The sequence below is a fragment of the Phoca vitulina genome, unplaced genomic scaffold, assembly GCF_004348235.1.
Source record: "Phoca vitulina isolate PV1807 unplaced genomic scaffold, GSC_HSeal_1.0 scaffold101, whole genome shotgun sequence".
In the NCBI taxonomy this organism is placed as follows: Eukaryota; Metazoa; Chordata; class Mammalia; order Carnivora; family Phocidae; genus Phoca; species Phoca vitulina.
This window is the reverse complement of record NW_022589804.1, coordinates 1517686-1537963: the sequence shown is the minus strand read 5'-3', so window position 1 is coordinate 1537963 and position 20278 is coordinate 1517686. Positions and strand designations below refer to the sequence as shown.

Genomic DNA, 20278 nt, shown 5'->3' with positions numbered 1-20278 from the left:
CCACCACTCATCTGTTCTCTCTCTAAAAAAAAAAAGAAAAGAAAAAAGCCAAACTTGTAAAACAGAGAGTAGAAAGGCAGTTGCCAGGACTGGGAGTAGAAGATACAGGGAGATGTTGGCCAAAGGGTATAAACTTCCAGTTATAAGATAAATAAGTTCTAGAGATCTAATGCACAGTATGGTGATTATATACTTGCAAGCTTCTAAGAGAGTAGCTCTTAAGTATTCTCACCACATACCAGAAAAATGCTAATTATGTGAGGTGATGGAGGTGTTCATCCTATTGTGGTAATCATTTTGAAATATATAAGTATATTAAACCATCATGTTGTACAGCTTAAATCTACACAATGTTAATATGCCAATTATATCTCAATAAAGCTGTAAAGAAAAATCCTCTTAGGTATTTAGAGAATACCCATTCCTGGGCCCTGCTCTTCAGAGATTCTTACACTTCTAGTTTTGTGTGGGGCCCAGGAATCTGTTTTTAAGCACTCCCTAGGTGAAGTCTTAAAACTCTATTTCTATCAGAATCCACTTTCAAAATGTAAACATTACCAGTATGCTCTACCTTCAATGACTCTTACATGCTTAGAAACAGACACCTTTATTAACACTGCACACAAGGAGACTTTGGCTCCAACCACATTTTCAAACTCCTCCTGTCACTTCCTTCAACGCACTCCATGGCCAAGCCACACGGGAGTACTTATTCTTTCCAAAACACATCCTCCATTACTCCCTGATTTTCTTGCCCTTTCATACCTCTGCTCTCAAAGTCTGAATTCTTTCCCCATCTTTCCTCCCACTCTGCTCAGTGAAATCCTATGCATCTTACAATTGTGCCCTGAAATGTCATTATATTGGGGCAACGTTCCCTGGCCTCCCAGCTGAAACATGACTCCTTCTTGTGACCCTACAGCATTTTCTTTATCCTACACTATTCACCTTTATCATGCTATGTATCTATGCTTCAGTCTCCACCATAGCACTGTAAAATACTGAAGAGCAAGTTGACTATTATTCTAACAGGGTTATGTACATATCTGTTGCAACAAGTTTCAGACTGGATTATGTTTTTGTTATTCTCATCTTCTTAAGAAATAATCGTGGTGTGTGTGTATGTGTGTGTATATATACACACACATACACACACACACACACACACACACACACACACAATGGAATATTATGCAGCCATCAAAAAAATGAAATCTTTCCATTTGCAACGACGTGGATGGAACTGGAGGGTATTATGCTGAGCAAAATAAGTCAATCAGAGAAAGACATGTATCATATGATCTCACTGATATGAGGAATTCTTAATCTCAGGAAACAAACTGAGGGTTGCTGGAGTGGTGGGGGTGGGAGGGATGGGGTGGCTGGGTGATAGACATTGGGGAGGGTATGTGCTATGGTGAGCACTGTGAATTGTGTAAGACTGTTGAATCACAGATCTGTACCTCTGAAACAAATAATACATTATATGTTAAAAAAAAGAAGAAGATAGCAGGAAGGGAAAAATGAAGGGGGGTAAATCGGAGGGGGAGATGAACCATGAGAGACTATGGACTCTGAGAAACAAACTGAGGGTTCTAGAGGGGAGGGGAGTGGGGGGATGGGTTAGCCCAGGGATGGGTATTAAGGAGGGCACGAATTGAATGGAGCACTGGGTGTTATACGCAAACAATGAATCATGGAACACTACATCAAAAACTAATGATGTAACGTATGGTGATTAACATAACATAATAAAATAAAATTAAAAATATATATAATATATCTTTATATGGTATAAAAATACACAACATATTATATGGAATATGTATTTTTATAATATATATCTTTATAATATTTTCTGTCCTATATTATACACATTATGTAATTATATATCTTTATTTTATATTTTGTATTCATAATACATGTCTTTTTTTAAAAATTTTTATTGTTATGTTAAGCACCATACATTACATCATTAGTTTTTGATGTAGTGTTCCATGATTCATTGTTTGTGCATAACACCCAGTGTTCCATGCAGAACATGCCCTCTTTAATACCCATCACCAGGCTAAACCATCCTCCCACCCCCCTCCCCTCTCGAACCCTCAGTTTGTTTTTCAGAGTCCATCATCTCTCATGGTTCGTCTCCCCCTCCGATTCCCCCCCTTCATTCTTCCCCTCCTGCTATCTTCTTCTTTTTTTTTTTTTCTTAACATATATTGCATTATTTGTTTCAGAGGTACAGATCTGTGATTCAATAGTCTTGCACAATTCACAGCACTCACCATAGCACATACCCTCCCCAATGTCTATCACCCAGCCACCCCATCCCTCCCACACACACCCCCCCCCCGACTCCAGCAACCCTCAGTTTGTTTCCTGAGATTAAGAATTCCTCATATCAGTGAGGTCATATGATACATGTCTTTCTCTGGTTGACTTATTTCGCTCAGCATAACACCCTCCAGTTCCATCCACGTCGTTGCAAATGGCAAGATCTCATTCCTTTTGATGGCTGCATAATATTCCATTGTATAATACATGTCTTTTCACAGCATAAAGATTGGAGTTGCAAACATAATATTTTGCCAATATAAACTGAAATTACTTTTAAAATATGAAAAATAAAAAGAAATAATCCCTTGGAATCAATTTACTCTATTCAAAATAACATAAGTTTTGAGTCATGCACAGTCCATAGAGCTAAAAGTACCAGCAAGATACTCTCTTTGTTTCTAGGGAATAATAGTATGAAAAGCAGGAAGATGAAACCAAAAGTATGTATCTAGAAAATAAATCTAATTACTATGATGGCCAAATGGACACTGAACTTACAATAGATTACGTTAGTTTTGAAGACTCAGGGAAACCCACAGACTAGGATCAGAGTCTGGCTAACATCCTCATGAGTAGGTTTCCTCCAATTTTTAAGAGCCCATCTGACCCTCTGGCCATAGTTTTGAAACTCTTTCAATTTCTCTCTTCCCTAATTTGCCCCACCAAGCCCGTGACAGAAGCATATCAATCCATCACTCTTTATCCAAGTCACCTAGGCGGATATACTGGCATTAACCATGTGTATGTAATCTTTGCTCACAAAATAACAAGTGCCCTTAGCCAGAACCACCTTTCAGCAGTCCCCATGACAAGTATGTTGAGCACTCAGTATACAGTGAGTGCTCAGTAAGGTCTCCTCACTGAGTGAAGGAATAGCCCCTAATTCTCATCCCCCTCCCAGCAGATACATGCAGGCTTAGCAAGACAGTAAGAGTCACCCTCTGCCATGCCTTCATCATCACCACTCTAGTGAGGATCACCTCATCTCATCTCATTCATTCACTGAACAACAAAGTTCTGAATGCTTATTATTTTTCAGGCACCGTTCTAGCAATGAGCAAAAAGAATTAGAGGTCCTTGTTCTAATGAATCTTACGTTCTAGTGGAAAGAGATAAAAAGTTGGTAAGATACCCATAACACTACATTAGCTGGTAAAGTGTTAGGGAGAAAAATAAAGTAGGAAAGGAGAAAATGGTGTGTGGGGGGTGAGGGTAAAGTTAAGCAGGATGGATAGTGAAGGCCCACGGAGAAGTTGTCCCTTAAGACCAAAAAGAGGTAAAGGAGAAAGCCATGTGGATATTTAGAAGAGTGCTTTCAACAGAAAACACCAGAAAGAAAGACTCAGAGGCACAAATGTGTCTGGCACATGTTTAGAGAAGAGCAAGGAGTCTATGCTGGGGAGGACGGAGCAAGGAGTAGAGGAGTATGCAGTGAGGCAGGTGGATCTCAGGCCAATTTCAGGCCATTACAGGAAGGTTGCCTTTTATTCTGCATGAGAGAGGAAATCCCTCAAGGACTGGGAGCAGATGAGAAACATGAATGGGGGCAGGAGTAAATGGATATTATGGCTGCTGTGTTAAGGAATGACCTACAGGAGTCAAGGTTGGAAATGGTGAGACAATAATCCAGGCAAGAGACAATGATGTGGACCAACGTGGGGATGGTGAAAGTTGGTAAAGATTGGTTGCTTCCTGGATACATCTGGAGATTGAGATGATAGAGAAGACATTGAGTATGAGATGATTTGAGCAGGACTCCAGAACTTTTGGCTTAAAAAATCAAAAGTATGGAGTTGCTATTAGCTGAGATGAAGAAGACTTTTGGAGGTGCAGGCTTTGTGGAAGCAGATCAGGATTCTGATATGTTAAGTTTGAGATGTCTGTTAGGCTGACATGTTGAGTAGGCAGTTGTATATAGAAGGCTGAAGTTCCAGGGGGTGGTCAGGACTGGAGATTGAACTGGTACTTTAATTTCTGTACACTTCTGCCAAATTCACCTTCCAAAGCTCTGTTTTCACCCTATCATTTCCCTAATTAAACACTTTCAGGGATCCACTACTGCTTACAGCAGATGCCACAAACTGGAGGGTGGGCTTCTAACATGTTCTGTGACCCATGCAAGATTTAAGGTGATTTGAACTATTTGCCAACAGTTATAAATTGGACGATCTCTAGGGGTGCCTGGGTGGCTCAGTCGGTTAAGCCTCCAACTCTTGGTTTTGACTCAGGTCATGATCTCATGGGTTGTGGGATTGACCTGGTGTCAGACTCTGAGTTCAAAGGAGAGTCTGCTTGAGATTCTCTCCCTCTGCCCCTCCCCCCACTCACTCGTGCATTCTCGCTCTCTCTCAAATAAATAAATCTTTTTAAAAAATTGGAAGATCTCTAATAAGACAGATATTGGAATGTCTTGAAAACTCAGAACATTTAGAATTACAAGGTCCACATCATATGAGTCATGTTTAGGAGGTAGTTCACTTGAGCTGACTAGTACCAAACACCCGATTTTAAAGGGAAAATAATTTGCTCAGATGCCATTCCTTTTGCATTGTCGTATACCATGAAAACACTGCCTTAAATTTAAATGTGTTTAACTGCATCCATTTAATAAAAATAACTCTAACAAAATATTTTGAATTTAATGAAATTGATATTATTTTATTTTAAAGAAACTGTTGCTACTCATCCATTTTTCTTATGGCTCTTATAGGCTCTTACAAATGGTGACTTAGGATCCCACGTTTGTTTATTTTTGCATCAAAATACTCTTTGACACATTGGGCTTGTTCTAGTATATCCACCTACCTGCAAGTAGAGTTTTGTAGAGAAACAAAATGTGAGCCAGGATTGTGGGGAAGCTGTGTTCCCATTTCCTAGGGAAACAGGGAGCAGTAGCTTGGGTGGTCCTAAATTGGGACATATTTTTCAGAGAGAAACTCATCAAAAGATGAGTAAGAGCTTGCCAGGTAGAGAAGAGTTCATTTACTTTACCCTCTGGGCTTCTATGGGATTTTCAAAGTTGTACACCTTGATCTACAAGTTAAAGACAAATCCTCAGACTGAGGTCAAGATCCTACCCAAAACTGTGCCTTGTCTGGCTCTCCTTCTAAGTTCTGCTTCTTGCTTTCATTCACACTCACTCCATGGCACCCTCCACTCCCACTGGAATAGACCATTCCCTTACTGTCTACCTAACTAAATCCTAACTATTCTCCAAGGTTGTACCAAGCCCTACCTTCTTGGAGCTTTCTGACTAACTTGGCCCCACAGTCAACTCTTTCCTCCATTGTACTCACCTAGCACTGACTGTATCATTTGCTCACCCATTTATGCAGGCCCTCCCTGCCTTGGACTGCTTTTTATGTGCTGCAGATCTCTGCAGCCTATGTCCCTGATTGCACTGAGCCTCCTTGAGTCCACTGTTGAATTACTCAAGTGCTGTTCCCTTATGTCTCCATAGCACACACACTCTGAGATGTCCGTAGGCTACGCTCACAACGAACTTGCATGGTAGAAGGGGACTATAAGGGCGCCTGGGTGGCTCAGTCATTAAGCGTCTGCCTTCGGCTCAGGTCATGATCCCAGGGTCCTGGGATCGAGTCCCACATCGGGCTCCCTGCTCGGCGGGAAGCCTGCTTCTCCCTCTCCCACTCCTCCTGCTTGTGTTCCCTCTCTCGCTGTCTCTCTCTCTGTCAAATAAATAAATAAAATCTAAAAAAAAAAAAAAAAAAAAAATTAAAAAAAAAAGGGACTATAATACAAGTACTTGTTATGTAATGAAACAACAACTAACAGTGATTTCTTATTCATGAGGGGGAACCCCAGCAGGGAGAGGAGTGAACTGAATAAAGCAAGATCTTGATTCAACTCATTTATTTTCTCTGCCTACTAAACTCCTGCTCATTCTTAAGATTCACTTTGAAAAAAATCTGTCCCCAATTCAGAACCACCCAAGCTCTTTCTGCCACTTCTTTAGTTACCCCATTTCACCTTACTACTGATTGTCGTCTCTTAGAGGCAAATCTTACCTCTATTCAACAAGACGGTAAAGCTAGATGCAGTGTATTGAATTAAGCGAAAGCGTGCAAGAGTAAGATGACATAAAAAGTAATAATCGGTTTTTCAGGTGTCCAAAAACAATAACATTATAGAAGGAAGATGAATTGTAGTGACTTTTTAAAATAAATTTCAAATATTCTAATTAAATTCTATATTTATATTTAAATTTCAGGCTGTGTCGGGGGGGGGAGAAACAGAGACAGAGATAGAGAGAGATAATTAGTACCCCAGTATCCCAGACTTTTTTGTCAGAATTTATTTTGACTGAGGTCCAACACTACTCAGCTTAGAGGAAATAACTCGCTTGAATAGAGAATAATGTAATGTCCAATACTGAATAGTGGGAGGGAATGAAATCAAGTCACAGAAGAGAGGTTGGCATGAATCGAGATAAAACAATCAGCATCCCACATTATTAATTAAACTAATTACAACTTAAATACCTAACAAACAACTTAAAAATATCTCCACTGAACTATAAGCTCAAATGTATTAAGAAAAAGGTATGTTTGAATTACTTAGCACTTGAATTGCTTCTCAGCCTTTTGGCTAAGATCAAGTGAATTACTTAGAATTTGAGACATCACCTCTAAGTAACCTTCAAAGATGCTTTCATAAATAACTCACAAGACAGTAAAAAATTCACGAGTTATAACACTTTTACAAATAACTCAGAAGTCCAGGACTCAGGACTAGACTCTAAAGCTTTCACTCTTAAAGAATTTCCGGATTCTTCCAGAGCTGTAATTCCCAAAATGTATATCAAGATGCTCTGGGATGTGTCAGTGAACTCACAGGGGTGCAATAGGATAAATAGGATATTTTAAAATTTCAAGGCAAACACAGTGGCACTCAAGCTCAAACACCTCAGGAACTACTAGCTTGAGATAGTTCACAGTTTTAACATTAGACCATGCTACATTCCTTCTAATGCAATCCTATCTTTTTGAAACTGAGGTTTTCACAGTTTGTGTGATAAAAAGCCAGTCATGTGAAAATCAACATGAATCAGGAAATGAGAGTGGTGATGTCTACTCTCTCTCAAAATTTTGAGATGTTGTTCCATGGCCCAAAGGCACATGTATTCCAATAGTAAATAATTATAGTTCTTAAAAATGAAAAAAAAAAATTAAATTTGTGTTCCAATTTTTTTTTTCAAATGGCTACTAAGTTGTTAGAACATGATACTTATTGAATTGTTTGGTGCTAACTATTTAATAAATAGAACTTGGGGGGCACCTGGGTGGCTCCTTCGGCTCAGGTCATGATCTCAGGGTCCTGGGATAGAGCCCTGTGTTGGGCTCCCTGCTCAGCAGGGAGACTGCTTCTCCTTCTCCCTCTGCTCCTCCCTCCACCCACCTCCTACCCCAGTTCATGCTCGCTCGCTCTCAAATAAATACATTAAATCTTTATTAAAAAAAAAAAAAAGACAGTTGTTACTAAGCCAACCTAACCCCATGGTCTCAGCGGTGATGTGTGCAAAGAATTTAGCTCATTTAATTCTTAGCTCTATCCAAAAGTATAAAGATTCAAAAAACAATAAATTATTCCTTTAAAATAAATAATGTATATCTTCTAAATGCAACTTAATCTCAGGAATGTGGAAATGACTGCACTGTTGTATCACACTCAGGAAACGGTAGAACGTAGTCAGAAAACAGCAAACAAATATCAGTTCCTACCCAGCACTATCCTTCACGACCTGTATGAATTTTGAAAAGTGTTATGTGTTTTTTTTTCCTTGACTATGTGTTTTCTAGCTTGTCTAAGCATAGTTCTCTCAGCTCTGTGATGGGGCTTGTGACAAGACCTACCAGATCCACTCATTGTGAGCAATAAATGAAATGATACATAAAAACACACTGTACCATGCCTGATGCTCCATAAAGGGTGGGTATTAGTAACACATTACATTGTAGGGAAAAATAGTCTTCCCAAGAAATAATTTGTCAATTTCCTTTAAATTTTGCCCTACAAATTAGATTGCAAATTGTGTGGATCCCTCCCACTACGAATATTTTCTTTGTCCACATTAGGCTGAGGAGATACATAAGAAGCTAAGTTTTTCATTGCTTTTCTTTAGAGAGCAGTTTTGTGCAAGACTGATGAGGAAGAAAGGTTAAATAACGTATCAGGCTAAAAGAGACTGCAAAAAGTAGGCACTCAGAGCAAAAAGAAAGAATTCTGATTTCTCTCAGGTATTTGAAACTATTGACTATCCTCTCCTAAAATTCTTTCTCCTTTGCTTCCAAAAAACCTGCCCTTGCTTGGTTCTCCCCCTGTATAGTGCCTTCTCCTTCTCTACCTCTTTGCTGACTCCACAGTCATTTCATTAAATTATGTCACAACTTGTGGCAAGGTCTGCTAAACCACACCAGGGTATCTGGAAAGGTAGGCAATAACTCTTAATACAAGGCTAAAGAAGAAGTGCTACAGGGAGAAAAAAAAAAAGTTGCATGATATTCAAGGGAAGAAGAATGAGAGAATTAGGGAATTCTGTAGGGGAGTTGCCCTTCTAGTTGGATCTTAAACATTAGATAGGATTTGGATATGTGGAAATAAAGGGAAGGGTATGTGAACCAGCAAGAAGAGCAGGAGGAAAGGCACAGAGGCAACGAACATGGGGTGTGAACAAGGAAGCAAGAGTTCAAATGGCCAAATTTTCAGCCTCATAATGGAGCAAAGGAAAATAATATTAGGGATTTTTTTTTAAAGATTTTATTTATTTATTTGTCAGAGAGAGAGAGAGAGCACAAGCAGGGGGAGCGGCAGGCAGAGGGAGAAGCAGGCTCCCCGCTGAGCAGGGAGCCCGATGCGGGGCTCGATCCCAGGACCCCAGATCATGACCTGAGCTGAAGGCAGATGCTTAATTGACTGAACCACCCAGGCGTCCCAATATTAGGGATATTATTTGAGCCAGACCGTGGATGTCTTTGGGTCCTCCCAGTCCCATCACCCTCTCTTCTTCATTGCATGAATTTCCAGAGGGTTGGGTGCCCACTAAATTCAATTACTTTTGTGCCTCAGTGCTTAAGACTACACCAAAACATCTAGTGTTAAAACATCAGCTTTTAATTCTTCAAATCTCATCATTAATAAACCAGAGATGCCTGCATTCTGGTTCCATTTCTACCATTAACTAGATCTAAAACTCTGATAAACTAAAGCAAACCCACTATTAGAGCATAGCTTTCTCTTCTGTAAAAGAAACCATTTGGTTTAATGAGCCATCAAGATCTTAACTCTAAAAATTACCCTTCAAAATTATTACTTCATCTAATGTATCAAAGTATCATAAAGACAGTTTTGCCATTTGACCTCCAAATGAATAACACTTCATTCCAAATTATGAGGACTTGGTTAAATAATGAAGTGCAGCTTTTAAGAAGGGTCTTTAAGGTCACTCCCCAGTTTTTACGATGAAAAAATGAAACAGAATGCCACCTTCAGAAAAGTGACTACCATATTTATCAATTTTACAGTGTATACATTTTTAATACATTAATATTCATAAAATTATGAAATCTTTCAAGCATAAACAAATAAGGGGGGAGTTTGTTTTGTTTTACTGGAAAAATTTTTAGGTCAATGATATATCTGGGAATTGAAGCAATGATGAAATAGTTGACTAGAAAACTTGAATGAACAAACACTCACTGAGGACCTACTAACTACCAAGAACTATGCTGGGACCTAGGGTTATAGACTGGGATAAAAAGACATTCCAGTGCAGTAGTAGAAGGCTTCTAACCCAGGACAAGCATGGTTATTATGGGAGCAGAGAAACAGCGCCTCCCATGGGTACATGGGCTCAATAGACATTTCTTAAAGGAGGTGAGATGGGTTGAGTGACCAAGAATCCATAGGAGTCATCTAAGTGAAAAAGAGGAAAGTGTATTTAGCCAGCAACAATCATATGAATCATAACACAGAGGGGGAGATAGGTGAATTGAAGCCACTGTAAGATATCTGGAATGGGGGCGCCTGGGTGGCTCAGTTGGTTAAGCGACTGCCTTCGGCTCAGGTCATGATCCTGGAGTCCCTGGATCGAGTCCCGCATCGGGCTCCCTGCTCGGCAGGGAGCCTGCTTCTCCCTCTGACCCTCCCCCCCTCATGTGCTCTCTCTCTCCCATCCTCTCTGTCTCAAATAAATAAATAAAATCTTTAAAAAAAAAAAAAAAAAGATATCTGGAATGGTCAAGAGTCAGAGGTATGAGAGATGAGCCTGGAATGGCTGACCTCAAATTTCACGGTAAAATGTTTAGCCTCTAATTCTGAAAGTGATGGGGATCCACTGAAGAATGCCAAACAGGAGAATATCTGACTGGAGAATGAGGCCATGCTCAAAAGTCTCACCTCCATGGATTACAAACCAATGTGGGGGAAAGCTTGAGGAAGGGACAGGTGTTAGGAAGCTGCTACAGTGGTCCCGATGAGTCATGAAGAAGACAAGGCCACTCATAGAAGGATAAGACAGAGTTAGCTTTCAAGACAGAAGAGATAGAATTTGATTAATACCTGCGAGTAAGAAACTAAAAGGAGTGGGGACTGGTGGAAGTTAAAACCCGAGTTTTTTTCAGAGAATAATTTAAGATCATATCGTTTCTTAATTAAATTTTCAAACAGCTGAAAAAAAAAATAGTGGAACTCAATAATGCGAAACGCAGGCTATAGTCACAGTCTTGACCTTGCCAAGTTGGACACTACTCTAGTACACCAACCTAGAAGATGAGGATATTGCCTTGATGGAATAAACATGATTTCCACCCCCAGGAAAAGCAGGGCCAGCATTTCCCTCTGGGAGTTTCCAACTCAGAATCAAGGAAAAGAAAGAAAAAAGTGGGGGGGGGGGGGGGGGGGCGGGGCAGGACAGTTCTTAATGACTTGAAAGCTTTGCAGGATTCCCCAGAGTGAATCATCAGAAGATGGAGAGAAAGCGCTCTAAGCCTTTCTACAAAGCAACTACTCTCAAAAACTTTTCAGGTGAGTGATGACTCCAGTATCAAACCACTTTCACTGAGCAGCCACTATGTACCAGGCACCATATGCTACTTAGGCTTGGCCCAGTTTCCTCACCTCCAAAATTGGAAATAAGAAGACCTATTTGTCACAATCACTGTGGAGTTTAAATTGCAAAAACTGCCTTGGCAATCAATGTAAGCAGTCACCTTTAACCTTTAGCTTAGCATATATGTCCTTTCATCGTTTGTCTGCTGCTCCCTCACCAACCCCCCCTCCCTTGTTGTAACCTGTAGCTATGCCAGATTACTGCCGGCCGCACCGTGTCTTCTCACCTCCATGCCACAGCTAGCTAGGGTAGGTGTCCTGTTTTGACTTTCTTTTAGCACCTGACACTTCCCCTTCAGAACACTCGTCAAAACAGTGATTAAATAATTATCTGTTTTAAATATTTTTATGTCCCACCAGACTATCAGATTCCGTAAGTGCAAAAATTGATCCATTTTGTTTATCCCTAAGTCCCTCTGCTTATCAAATGAATGAATACATTTTCTCAGGCAAAATCTTACACCTCTCAAATGCTCAAATTTTAAAATAACTTTTTAAATAAAATTCAGTAAAATAAAACAATAACAAATATTTAAGTACCGCTTCAACACTCAATGACAATAGCTGTATTCATGACAAGCCACAGTGACATGGATCCTGGGTTTCCTTTGGACCTGGTCAGGCCTCAAGGACTCCAGTCACTTCCTACTTGCTAGGACCCCACCAACTCCTCCCTCAATGGCTCTATGACTTGAAATCTGTCCTCTTTCTAGCCATCAGCCCTCCTATCACCTTATCTCTAGTGTTTTAATTCCACTTTCATGACATACATAATCTATAGGCAATGGGGAGCCACCAAGGTGATGTTCTGGAAAGATGAACTTGACCTTGGTACATATAACAACTGAAGGAAGAAGAGACTAGAACTAGCCAGGTGGCTATTATAGAAGAACAGGCAAGTAATAATAGTGCTGTCCTTGGTCTAGAGCAGTGTCAAGAGAAGCATAATCACTATCTGACATGGAGGGTCAAAGAAGAAAATATGGCAGAGGTTTCAAGTCCAAGTGACTGTGGGAAAGGTATATACCAAGTCCAGTGAGTGGGGAAAGATGCCTAGTTTAGACTTATAAATAGCATCCTTTACTACTTATCATTAAGAGGGGTGATTGTGGAAGTTCTCCGTACTCCTTTGTTGTTGTTATTGTCGTTTTCTTTTCTACTTTCCAATTTTGCTACATTGAGAATCTATTACTTCACTAATAGAGAAAAAACAACAATCTTTGTTTTTTCATGCCACTTTGCTATGACATATTGATCTTGCAATATATGTGAGAGATCATAATGGAGATGGCCAGCAGGAAGACCAAATTATAGGTCTGAAGGTCATGAGAAGTCAAGGTTAGATGCACATTTTTGGACTCGCCTGCATAAAGTTTAAAGCCATGGGAATGCATAAGATCATCAAGAGAAGGAGCCAGAATTGAAGAGAGCCAGAGGATGAACTTCTGCCTCAAGCTGTACAGCCCTGAAATCACTGATTACAGGGAGGAACCAGTGCTAGGTAAGAGCATTGGAAATATCCCACGAGCTAGAGGCTTTATCCCACCTGCTCAGGTTTAAGCTCAGAGAGTGGATAGATGTGGTGCAGGCAGGACCCCCTTCGCGCCACCAGAATATTTTGGAGTGGCCTATATTGATACAGTTCATTCACTGTTACAGTAATTTACTTTGGTGCCACCATGCCCACTGAACCGTGAACTTCTTGAGGTCAGGAACCAGGTCATGTTCAATTCTTTACCCTTCTTTGTCTAGATTCTAGAACAATCTGTAACATATACTGGCCATTTCATATATATCTGTGCTGAAGAAACAAGCCACCCACCTGAGAGCTGTTCTTCCCCATCCCATTCTTCTCTCAAATGACTTAGCTTTCCTTGGTCAGACTGCTATGTACTCTCCTGTCAGAACTAGTCCTCTAAAACCTAGATGAGTGGACGTGTCCCACATGCCTAATGCTCACGTGTCTGTGACAGAGAGTCTACTGATCGCCCTGCAAAAAGCCCCAGGGTGCTTTGCCCACACATCATTCACCCTACTTAGAAAGTTCCCCATCTTGTTCCGTGTACACACTGCTTACCTCTAAGCACAAACCATGTTAGTCCACATGGTATTTAGAAAATCTATAATTAGCCAGGCTAGAAACAAGGCAATAAACTGCCCAGTAGAGAGTGGCCCAGACTTGACATGCATTTTTATTTTTTTATTTTATTTTTTTTTTGCTTGACATGTGGTTGCCAAATTTAGCTCTTTCTACATTTCTAGATCTATTATGTTGACATTTAAGACCCTTCTTCTAAAACTCCTTGGAGAATTACAGTCTTTTAGAAATAGACACTGCAGAGATAGTCAAGTCCAAAACCCGCCCCCCATTGAATTTTTATAATGCGGAAGCATTTTATAAACCCTGAAACAACACAGCACTGTGATCCAGATGAATCTCATGGCCACTGGGGTGGGGACTCAGTGTCCTGGGGCTCCTGACTCTAGGCCCAGGCTGCCTCCCCATCGCTCTGCCTGCCTGTTGGATAATGTCCTCCAATGTTTCTTTGTTGCATAGCTTAGGCAGGGAAAGTTAGCGTCGATGTGTCCTGAGGGAATTATTTTTCCTCAGCCACTTTCCTCCTCTGCCACTTGCTAACTCTTGCAACCCTGGGCAAGTCCCTTACCTCTCTGATTCTTGTTCTTCTCTAATATAAAATAGATTCAACACCACCTGATCTGTCTATATCCTCAGCAATGCTGGGCAAATGTAGCAGGAAAACGTATGTGAAGGTAGTTTGTAATAACAATTAAGAACAAGAGTAATAGCTAACATTTATTCAGCTTGTATTATGTGTCAGGCAGGCCCAACTTCACATGAATGACCTCATTTCATTCTTTTAACAACTCAAAGGAGCAGGTTCTGCTACTGTCCCTGGTTTACAGACAGGAAACCAAGGCACAAACATTTAAGTGACTTGCACCAGTCCCAAAGCTGGCAAGGGAAGAAGTTGGAATAAACTGCCCCATACTACCTGGGCACACTGAATATATATTAGAACTGACAGAAACTGCAAGAGATTACATAATCCAAATATGTGATATCACAGGAAAATAAAACAAGAGCCTTTTTATAGATGAGGCAACTGAGCTCTCATGGCTTGCCCAACATCAAGCAGTATATTTTTTAAATATATTTAGATTATGTCTAAAGGCACCTGGGTGGCTCAGTCAGTTAAGCATCTGACTCTTGATTTTAGTTCAGATCCTGATCTCAGGGTCCTGAGATGGAACTCCATGCCAGGCTTGTGCTCAGCAGGGAGTCTGCTTGAGATTCTCACTCTCCCCCCATGCTGCCCCTCCCCTTGCTCTCATGCACTCTCGCTCTCTCTCTCAAATAAATAAATAAATCTTTTTTTAAAAAAAGAATATGTCTAAAGTATTTTATTTTGGGGACACCTAGGTGGCTTAGTCGGTTAAGCATCTGCCTTCCGCTTAGGTCCTGATTCCGGAGTCCCTAGATCTAGCCTGCATTGAGCTTCCTGCTGGTGGCTGGTCAGGGAGTCTGCTTCTCCCTCTACGCCTCACCCCACTCCTGCTCTCTCTCTCAAATAAATAAATAAAATCTTTAAAAAATAAATAAATAAAGATTTATTTATTTGAGAGAGAGAGAGCAAGAGTGGGGGAGGGAGAGAGAATCTTAAGCAGGCTCCATGCCCAGCATGGAACCTGACGTGGGGCTCGATCTCACAATCCTGAGATCATGACCTGAGCCAAAATCAAGAGTCAGATGCTTAACCAACGGAGCCACCCAGGTGCCCCAAAACTATTTTATTTTTAAATTGTGGGAAGCTGTTAGGAAACTGGGTCCTGGATTCCATGGCCAAATTTTAAATTCCAGCACTACCACTTAACCAGCTATGTTACTGGAGAATTAAAAATTGGAGAGTCTCAAATGTGAACCTTTTGTTTACGTTTTTTCCTAATAAACCTATTTTAAAAACCCTATAGCCAAGAATCAAATTTTCAGAAATAGATTTTCATTCTATTTCCTCCCACTACCTGCACAGCCATTCTGATTAATATCCAAAAACATGTTAGAAATAGGAAGGAGAAGGCAAGGATAACTTGAGGTAAATCTAAAGAAGCAACACCTCCAAAGGGGAGGAGAGTATAACCCTAGTGGGCCAACTGTGCCCCAGGCACTCACAGGCCTGTGGTTCTGAAGAGCGTGGCTTGATTCCAAGTCACACAGAACTGTATTAATCCAGCTCTTCCACTTAATAGGTAGGTGGCCTTGGGCCGAGTGACTTAATTTCTCTTGGCACTATCAAGAGCTCTGGAACCCAGAGCTGACCCAGCTGCTCCTCTATGATGGAATCTTTGGGATTCAGGGCGATTGCCACTCCCTGTGAGGTTTGTGGAATTTACCATGTTGGTTTTCAGGCCTACTTCACGAGCCCTGAGAGGTATTAAAAAAAAAAGGGTTTTTTTTTTGTTTTTTTTTTTTTAATTAAGTAATCTCTATACCCAATGTGGGGCTGGAACTCATGACTGGGAGATCAAGAGTCGCATGCTCTATAGGCTGAGCCAGCCAGGCACCCCCTGAGAGATATTTTTTGGAGTCTTTCAGGAACAGACTGGCCAAAGTGGCTACAAGAGATATATCATGGAATTTAGTTGGACAAATAGGCCCTGAGTTGGCATTGAATCAAATGAATACCAAAAATCTAATGAGCAAAGATTCCCTCTATAGCAGATAGATCTGATATTCTATCAAGACAGGGTCTGTCCCCTCTATCTCATCCATACTCCCGACCATCTCAAAGTGAGGCTCACCTGTTCACATTTTAGCCTCACCTCTTCTTTCCACACACACAGCAGAGTTGAACCCAAAGGAGAGAGAGAAGCATTCCTATGTCTGGACAGACAGGCTGATCTGAAGGTGCTGTAAGGTACACCTAGCTGACTAGAGTCTGAGTGGGCACTTGAGATTGGATTTCAAATGCATTCACTCCTCACAGGGCTACCTACGTAGCTGGAAACATGTCACCACGATGCTCCAATCATCTTTTCCACAAGGGCCCAACTTCCCCACGAATGGTGCCTGATCCCAGCTTCTAACTCAGCTCACGGGGTCTCTGGGCTGGAGGCTGCCAAAGACAGGTTGCCACTGAACATCAGAGCTCTGGGAAAAAGAAGTTCCTTATGGAGATGCTACAGGCCACTGTATTCATACAACCGACTTTCCAAAGCTCCTCAGATTTCTTATTTACACAGACTTCTGTTGCTATAGCCTCCACCGAAACTTCAGTCCAGAACCACGGCTCAGGAGGCATTTCTTTTTTCTTTCTCTTTTTTTTTAAGATTGTATTTATTTGCTTGAGAGAGAGAAAAAGCACAGAGGGAGAGGGAGAAGCAGACTCCCCGCTGAGCAGTGAGCCTGACACAGGGCTCTATCCCAGGACCCTGGGATCATGACCTGAGCCAAAGGCAGACGCTTAACCAAATGAGCCACCCAGCTGCCCCTCAAGAGGCATTTCTAAACTTGGGACTTAAACTGCTCATGACAGCATGTTGTACTACAGATAAAGCTGAAAAATGGTGCTGGGCATTTTGGAACAGATTACAGGTATAATATAGGACTCATCATTTATTATGACTTAGTTAGCACATTTATCCTGTCCTTCTTGCCTACCATTTATACATGCTAGTGTAGGGCGCCTGGGTGGCTCAGTTGGTTAGGCGACTGCCTTCGGCTCAGGTCATGATCCTGGAGTCCCAGGATCGAGTCCCGCATCGGGCTCCCTGCTCAGCAGGGAGTCTGCTTCTCCCTCTGACCCTCCCCCCTCTCATGTGCTCTCTCTCTCAAATAAATAAATAAAAAAATCTTTAAAAATAAATAAATAAATATACATGCTAGTGTAACAATAATCCTTGCAGTTCTCCTAGACAGTAGGTACCATCACCTTTAGCTGGCATTTGTTGGTTGCCCATTTCTGGGAGAAAGCATTATGCCTATAATTTATAGATAAGGCACCTGAGATCAGGAGGTTAAGGAACTTGCCTAAAATCGACCAGGACATGTGGGGTAAAACAGGGATACAGTCAAAAGTGGTTCGACTCTGGAATTTAGACTCTTAATCACTATACCTTTCTATCTTCTCTGTTAGGTGAGGACACGGAGATTCATGGACATTCTCTAACGTGTCTGAGGTCACATCCTTACTTGCATTTGACACAAAAGTCTAAATGACAGCTACATCCCCTTTGAAACAGTAAGCTCCTTCTAAACTTGAGTCCTGAACGCATCCGCGCAACCAGAAGAGTTTTCAGACGCGAAAACATGCAGCTACCGAAGTGCAGAGACTCGCAGTGGCTTTTCTAGATGGAAAACCCAGTCAGATAGTGGCTGATGGCATCGTCCGCTCTCTGACAGCCCCTGTGCCGCTGGAGCAGCTGAAGATGAGCCCACGTGTAAGAATCTGTTCACATGCCAAAAGTTTTATCATAAGACTTGGCAGCTTATGATTAAAGAGGCACCAGAATCCCCAGAAACAGAAATGCCCTTTCAGGAATTTTCCACATTTGTTCTTGCTTCAAGCCATGATCAAGTGTTTCCAGTCAAATACACCAGCTAAAAAGGAACCTATTTTCTGAAAGAGAAGTGGCTGGTTTGGGTCCAGCACTTGTAAAGGTTCCTGGTACCACAGACCACGAAACAGTCGGAGGTGAAGTGGCACTGTTCACAGAGAATCCCAGAGGACCTGAAAACTTCAGAGCAGGAAGATTGCTGAGCTGCGTGTGCAACCCCTTTCCACTTAACAGGGATGCAGCTGAGCTGAAGGGACTTGTCTGAAGCCACTGGGCAGGTTGGTGAGTGGAGAGCCAGGACCTATAATGAGGGGTTGGACATGCCCAGGTTGCAAACAGCTTCAGTCTGAGGACTCACTCTTGGAGAAGACACACATTTGTCTCACATTTGCCTGACTCCCCCGCCCAACTTGGGGGACAAACCCTCAGAAGCGAATTCTAGTTTCAAACATTGTAATGAAACTTCTCATTTCCCAGATCTCTCAGTGAAAACTTTAAGGGCAAATCAATAAATCTTATGGCTACTGTCATAGACTCTTTGACAGGAGTGCCCCTAAGGTAGGTGCACAGGCTCTTTTTTTTTTTTAGATTTTATTTATTTATTTATTTATTTATTTATTTGACAGAGAGAGAGAGAGAGAGAGAGAGAGAGAGAGCACAAGCAGGGAGAACAGGCTCCCCGCTGAGGAGGGAACCCAATGCGGTGCTCAATCCCAGGGTCCCGGGATCATGACCTGAGCCGAAGGCAGACGCTTAACGACTGAACCCCCAGGCGCCCCACAGGCTTCTTTTTATAGACCACAGAGAGCCGGAGAGAAACATAGAAATAATACTTTGCCCCCAATACATACACACAAAGATCCTTGGCTTCCTCAAAGCTGAGAACCTCAAACTCGCTTGACTGAGAGGGGGGCAAGAGTTGGAATAAACTAAGCGATTAAAAAGAACGATGGGTAAAGCCCCTCTAGCCTGGAACGCTCCTGGTTCCCGCTGTTAACCGGTCTAAGGGCTTCCCCCTTGGTGGCTGGCAGGACACTAAAGGCCGCGTCACCGGCCGCGTCGCCCACGCCCGGAAAAAGAGCTGGAGACCGAGAACTCCAGACACTGTCTCTCTGGGTCCCTGGAGAGGCCCGCACTGGGTCCGGAGATTCCCAGGGGAGGGTGGGCGAGGGAATTCAAGCAACAGCCCCAGCGCGCCGGGGAATGCACTTGAAGTTTCAGCGAGAGAGAGAAAAACTTTTGTCTTCTTTGAAACCAAGTTTCCAACCCACCAGGAAAAAGTCTGGTGCGGTGCGGTGCGGCGCGGCGCCCGGGACGGGACCGCAGCCCCCTATGCCGGGACTGCAGACCCCGCTGCGAGGCCCTCCTGCCCTCGCCCCTCCCCGGGTGCTCACCCGCGATGTCCCAGAGCTGCAGGCGCACCACCGTCTCCGGGTCCCAGTGGAGCACCTTGAGCGCGAAGTCCACGCCGATGGTGGCCCGGTAGTGCGAGGAGAAGTTCTGGTGCACGTAGCGCTTGATGATGCTGGTCTTGCCCACGCCCAGGTCGCCGATCACCAGCAGCTTGTACAGGTGCTCTTTGTGCGGGGCCTGCATCCTGGCGGGCCGCCCGCGTGCTGTGCCGGACCGGGGAGCGCAGCCGGGGCCTTGGCGGGAGACGGACTCCGGGAGCGCGAGTGCGGGCGCCAGGGAGAGGAGCGGCGGGGCGGGGGCGAGCTCCGGAACTCCTCCCCCGCTGCCTGGAGAAACGCCCAGACAGGCGCCCAGGGGTTAATCCTGTTCCTTTCCCCGGCCGTGCGCTGCCTTGGAAGGGGGTGGAGACGGGAGCGTCTCCCGGGATTGGCAAGTGGGGGGCTTGCGTCTTAATGCCTGTTGCAAAGGTAATTCGTGCAGCACTTTACAGTTGCCAAAGAACTCTCCTCGCCTGTGATCCTGAACACGAAGCTTTGAGGTGTGGGCTTTATTTTCCCTATTTTCCGTGCGGGAAAACTGCGTGTGGAAAAGTTCAGTGCATTGCGGGAGATGAAAGGGACAAGCCGGGGGAACCCAGGGCTCCAGAGCTCACAGCCCAACCCCCAGCCCTCACTGTAGGGAGAGCTTGGAAGAGAGGCAGTTGACAATACAATTTCAGGAGGCACGGTAGGGGATTGGGTTCCTTATGCCCTAGTTTTTTGAGGTGAGTGGCCCTGGGCAAGTCATTTGACCTTGGGCAAGCCTCAGTTTGCTTTCTTCCTCAGTGACC

The 20278-nt window shown here is 42.8% G+C and overlaps 1 protein-coding gene across 1 annotated transcript in view; it reads right to left on the bottom strand.

Moving 5' to 3' along the window:
- RAB38 (RAB38, member RAS oncogene family) overlaps positions 1–19685 on the bottom strand; it is a 67276-nt gene extending 47591 nt beyond the window's left edge. The window contains exon 1 of the mRNA XM_032397657.1: positions 19431–19685. Within this exon, the coding sequence (XP_032253548.1) occupies positions 19431–19632 (202 nt within the window). The 5' untranslated portion in view covers positions 19633–19685. The remainder of the gene's footprint in view (positions 1–19430) is intronic.
- Positions 19686–20278: the final 593 nt, after the last annotated feature.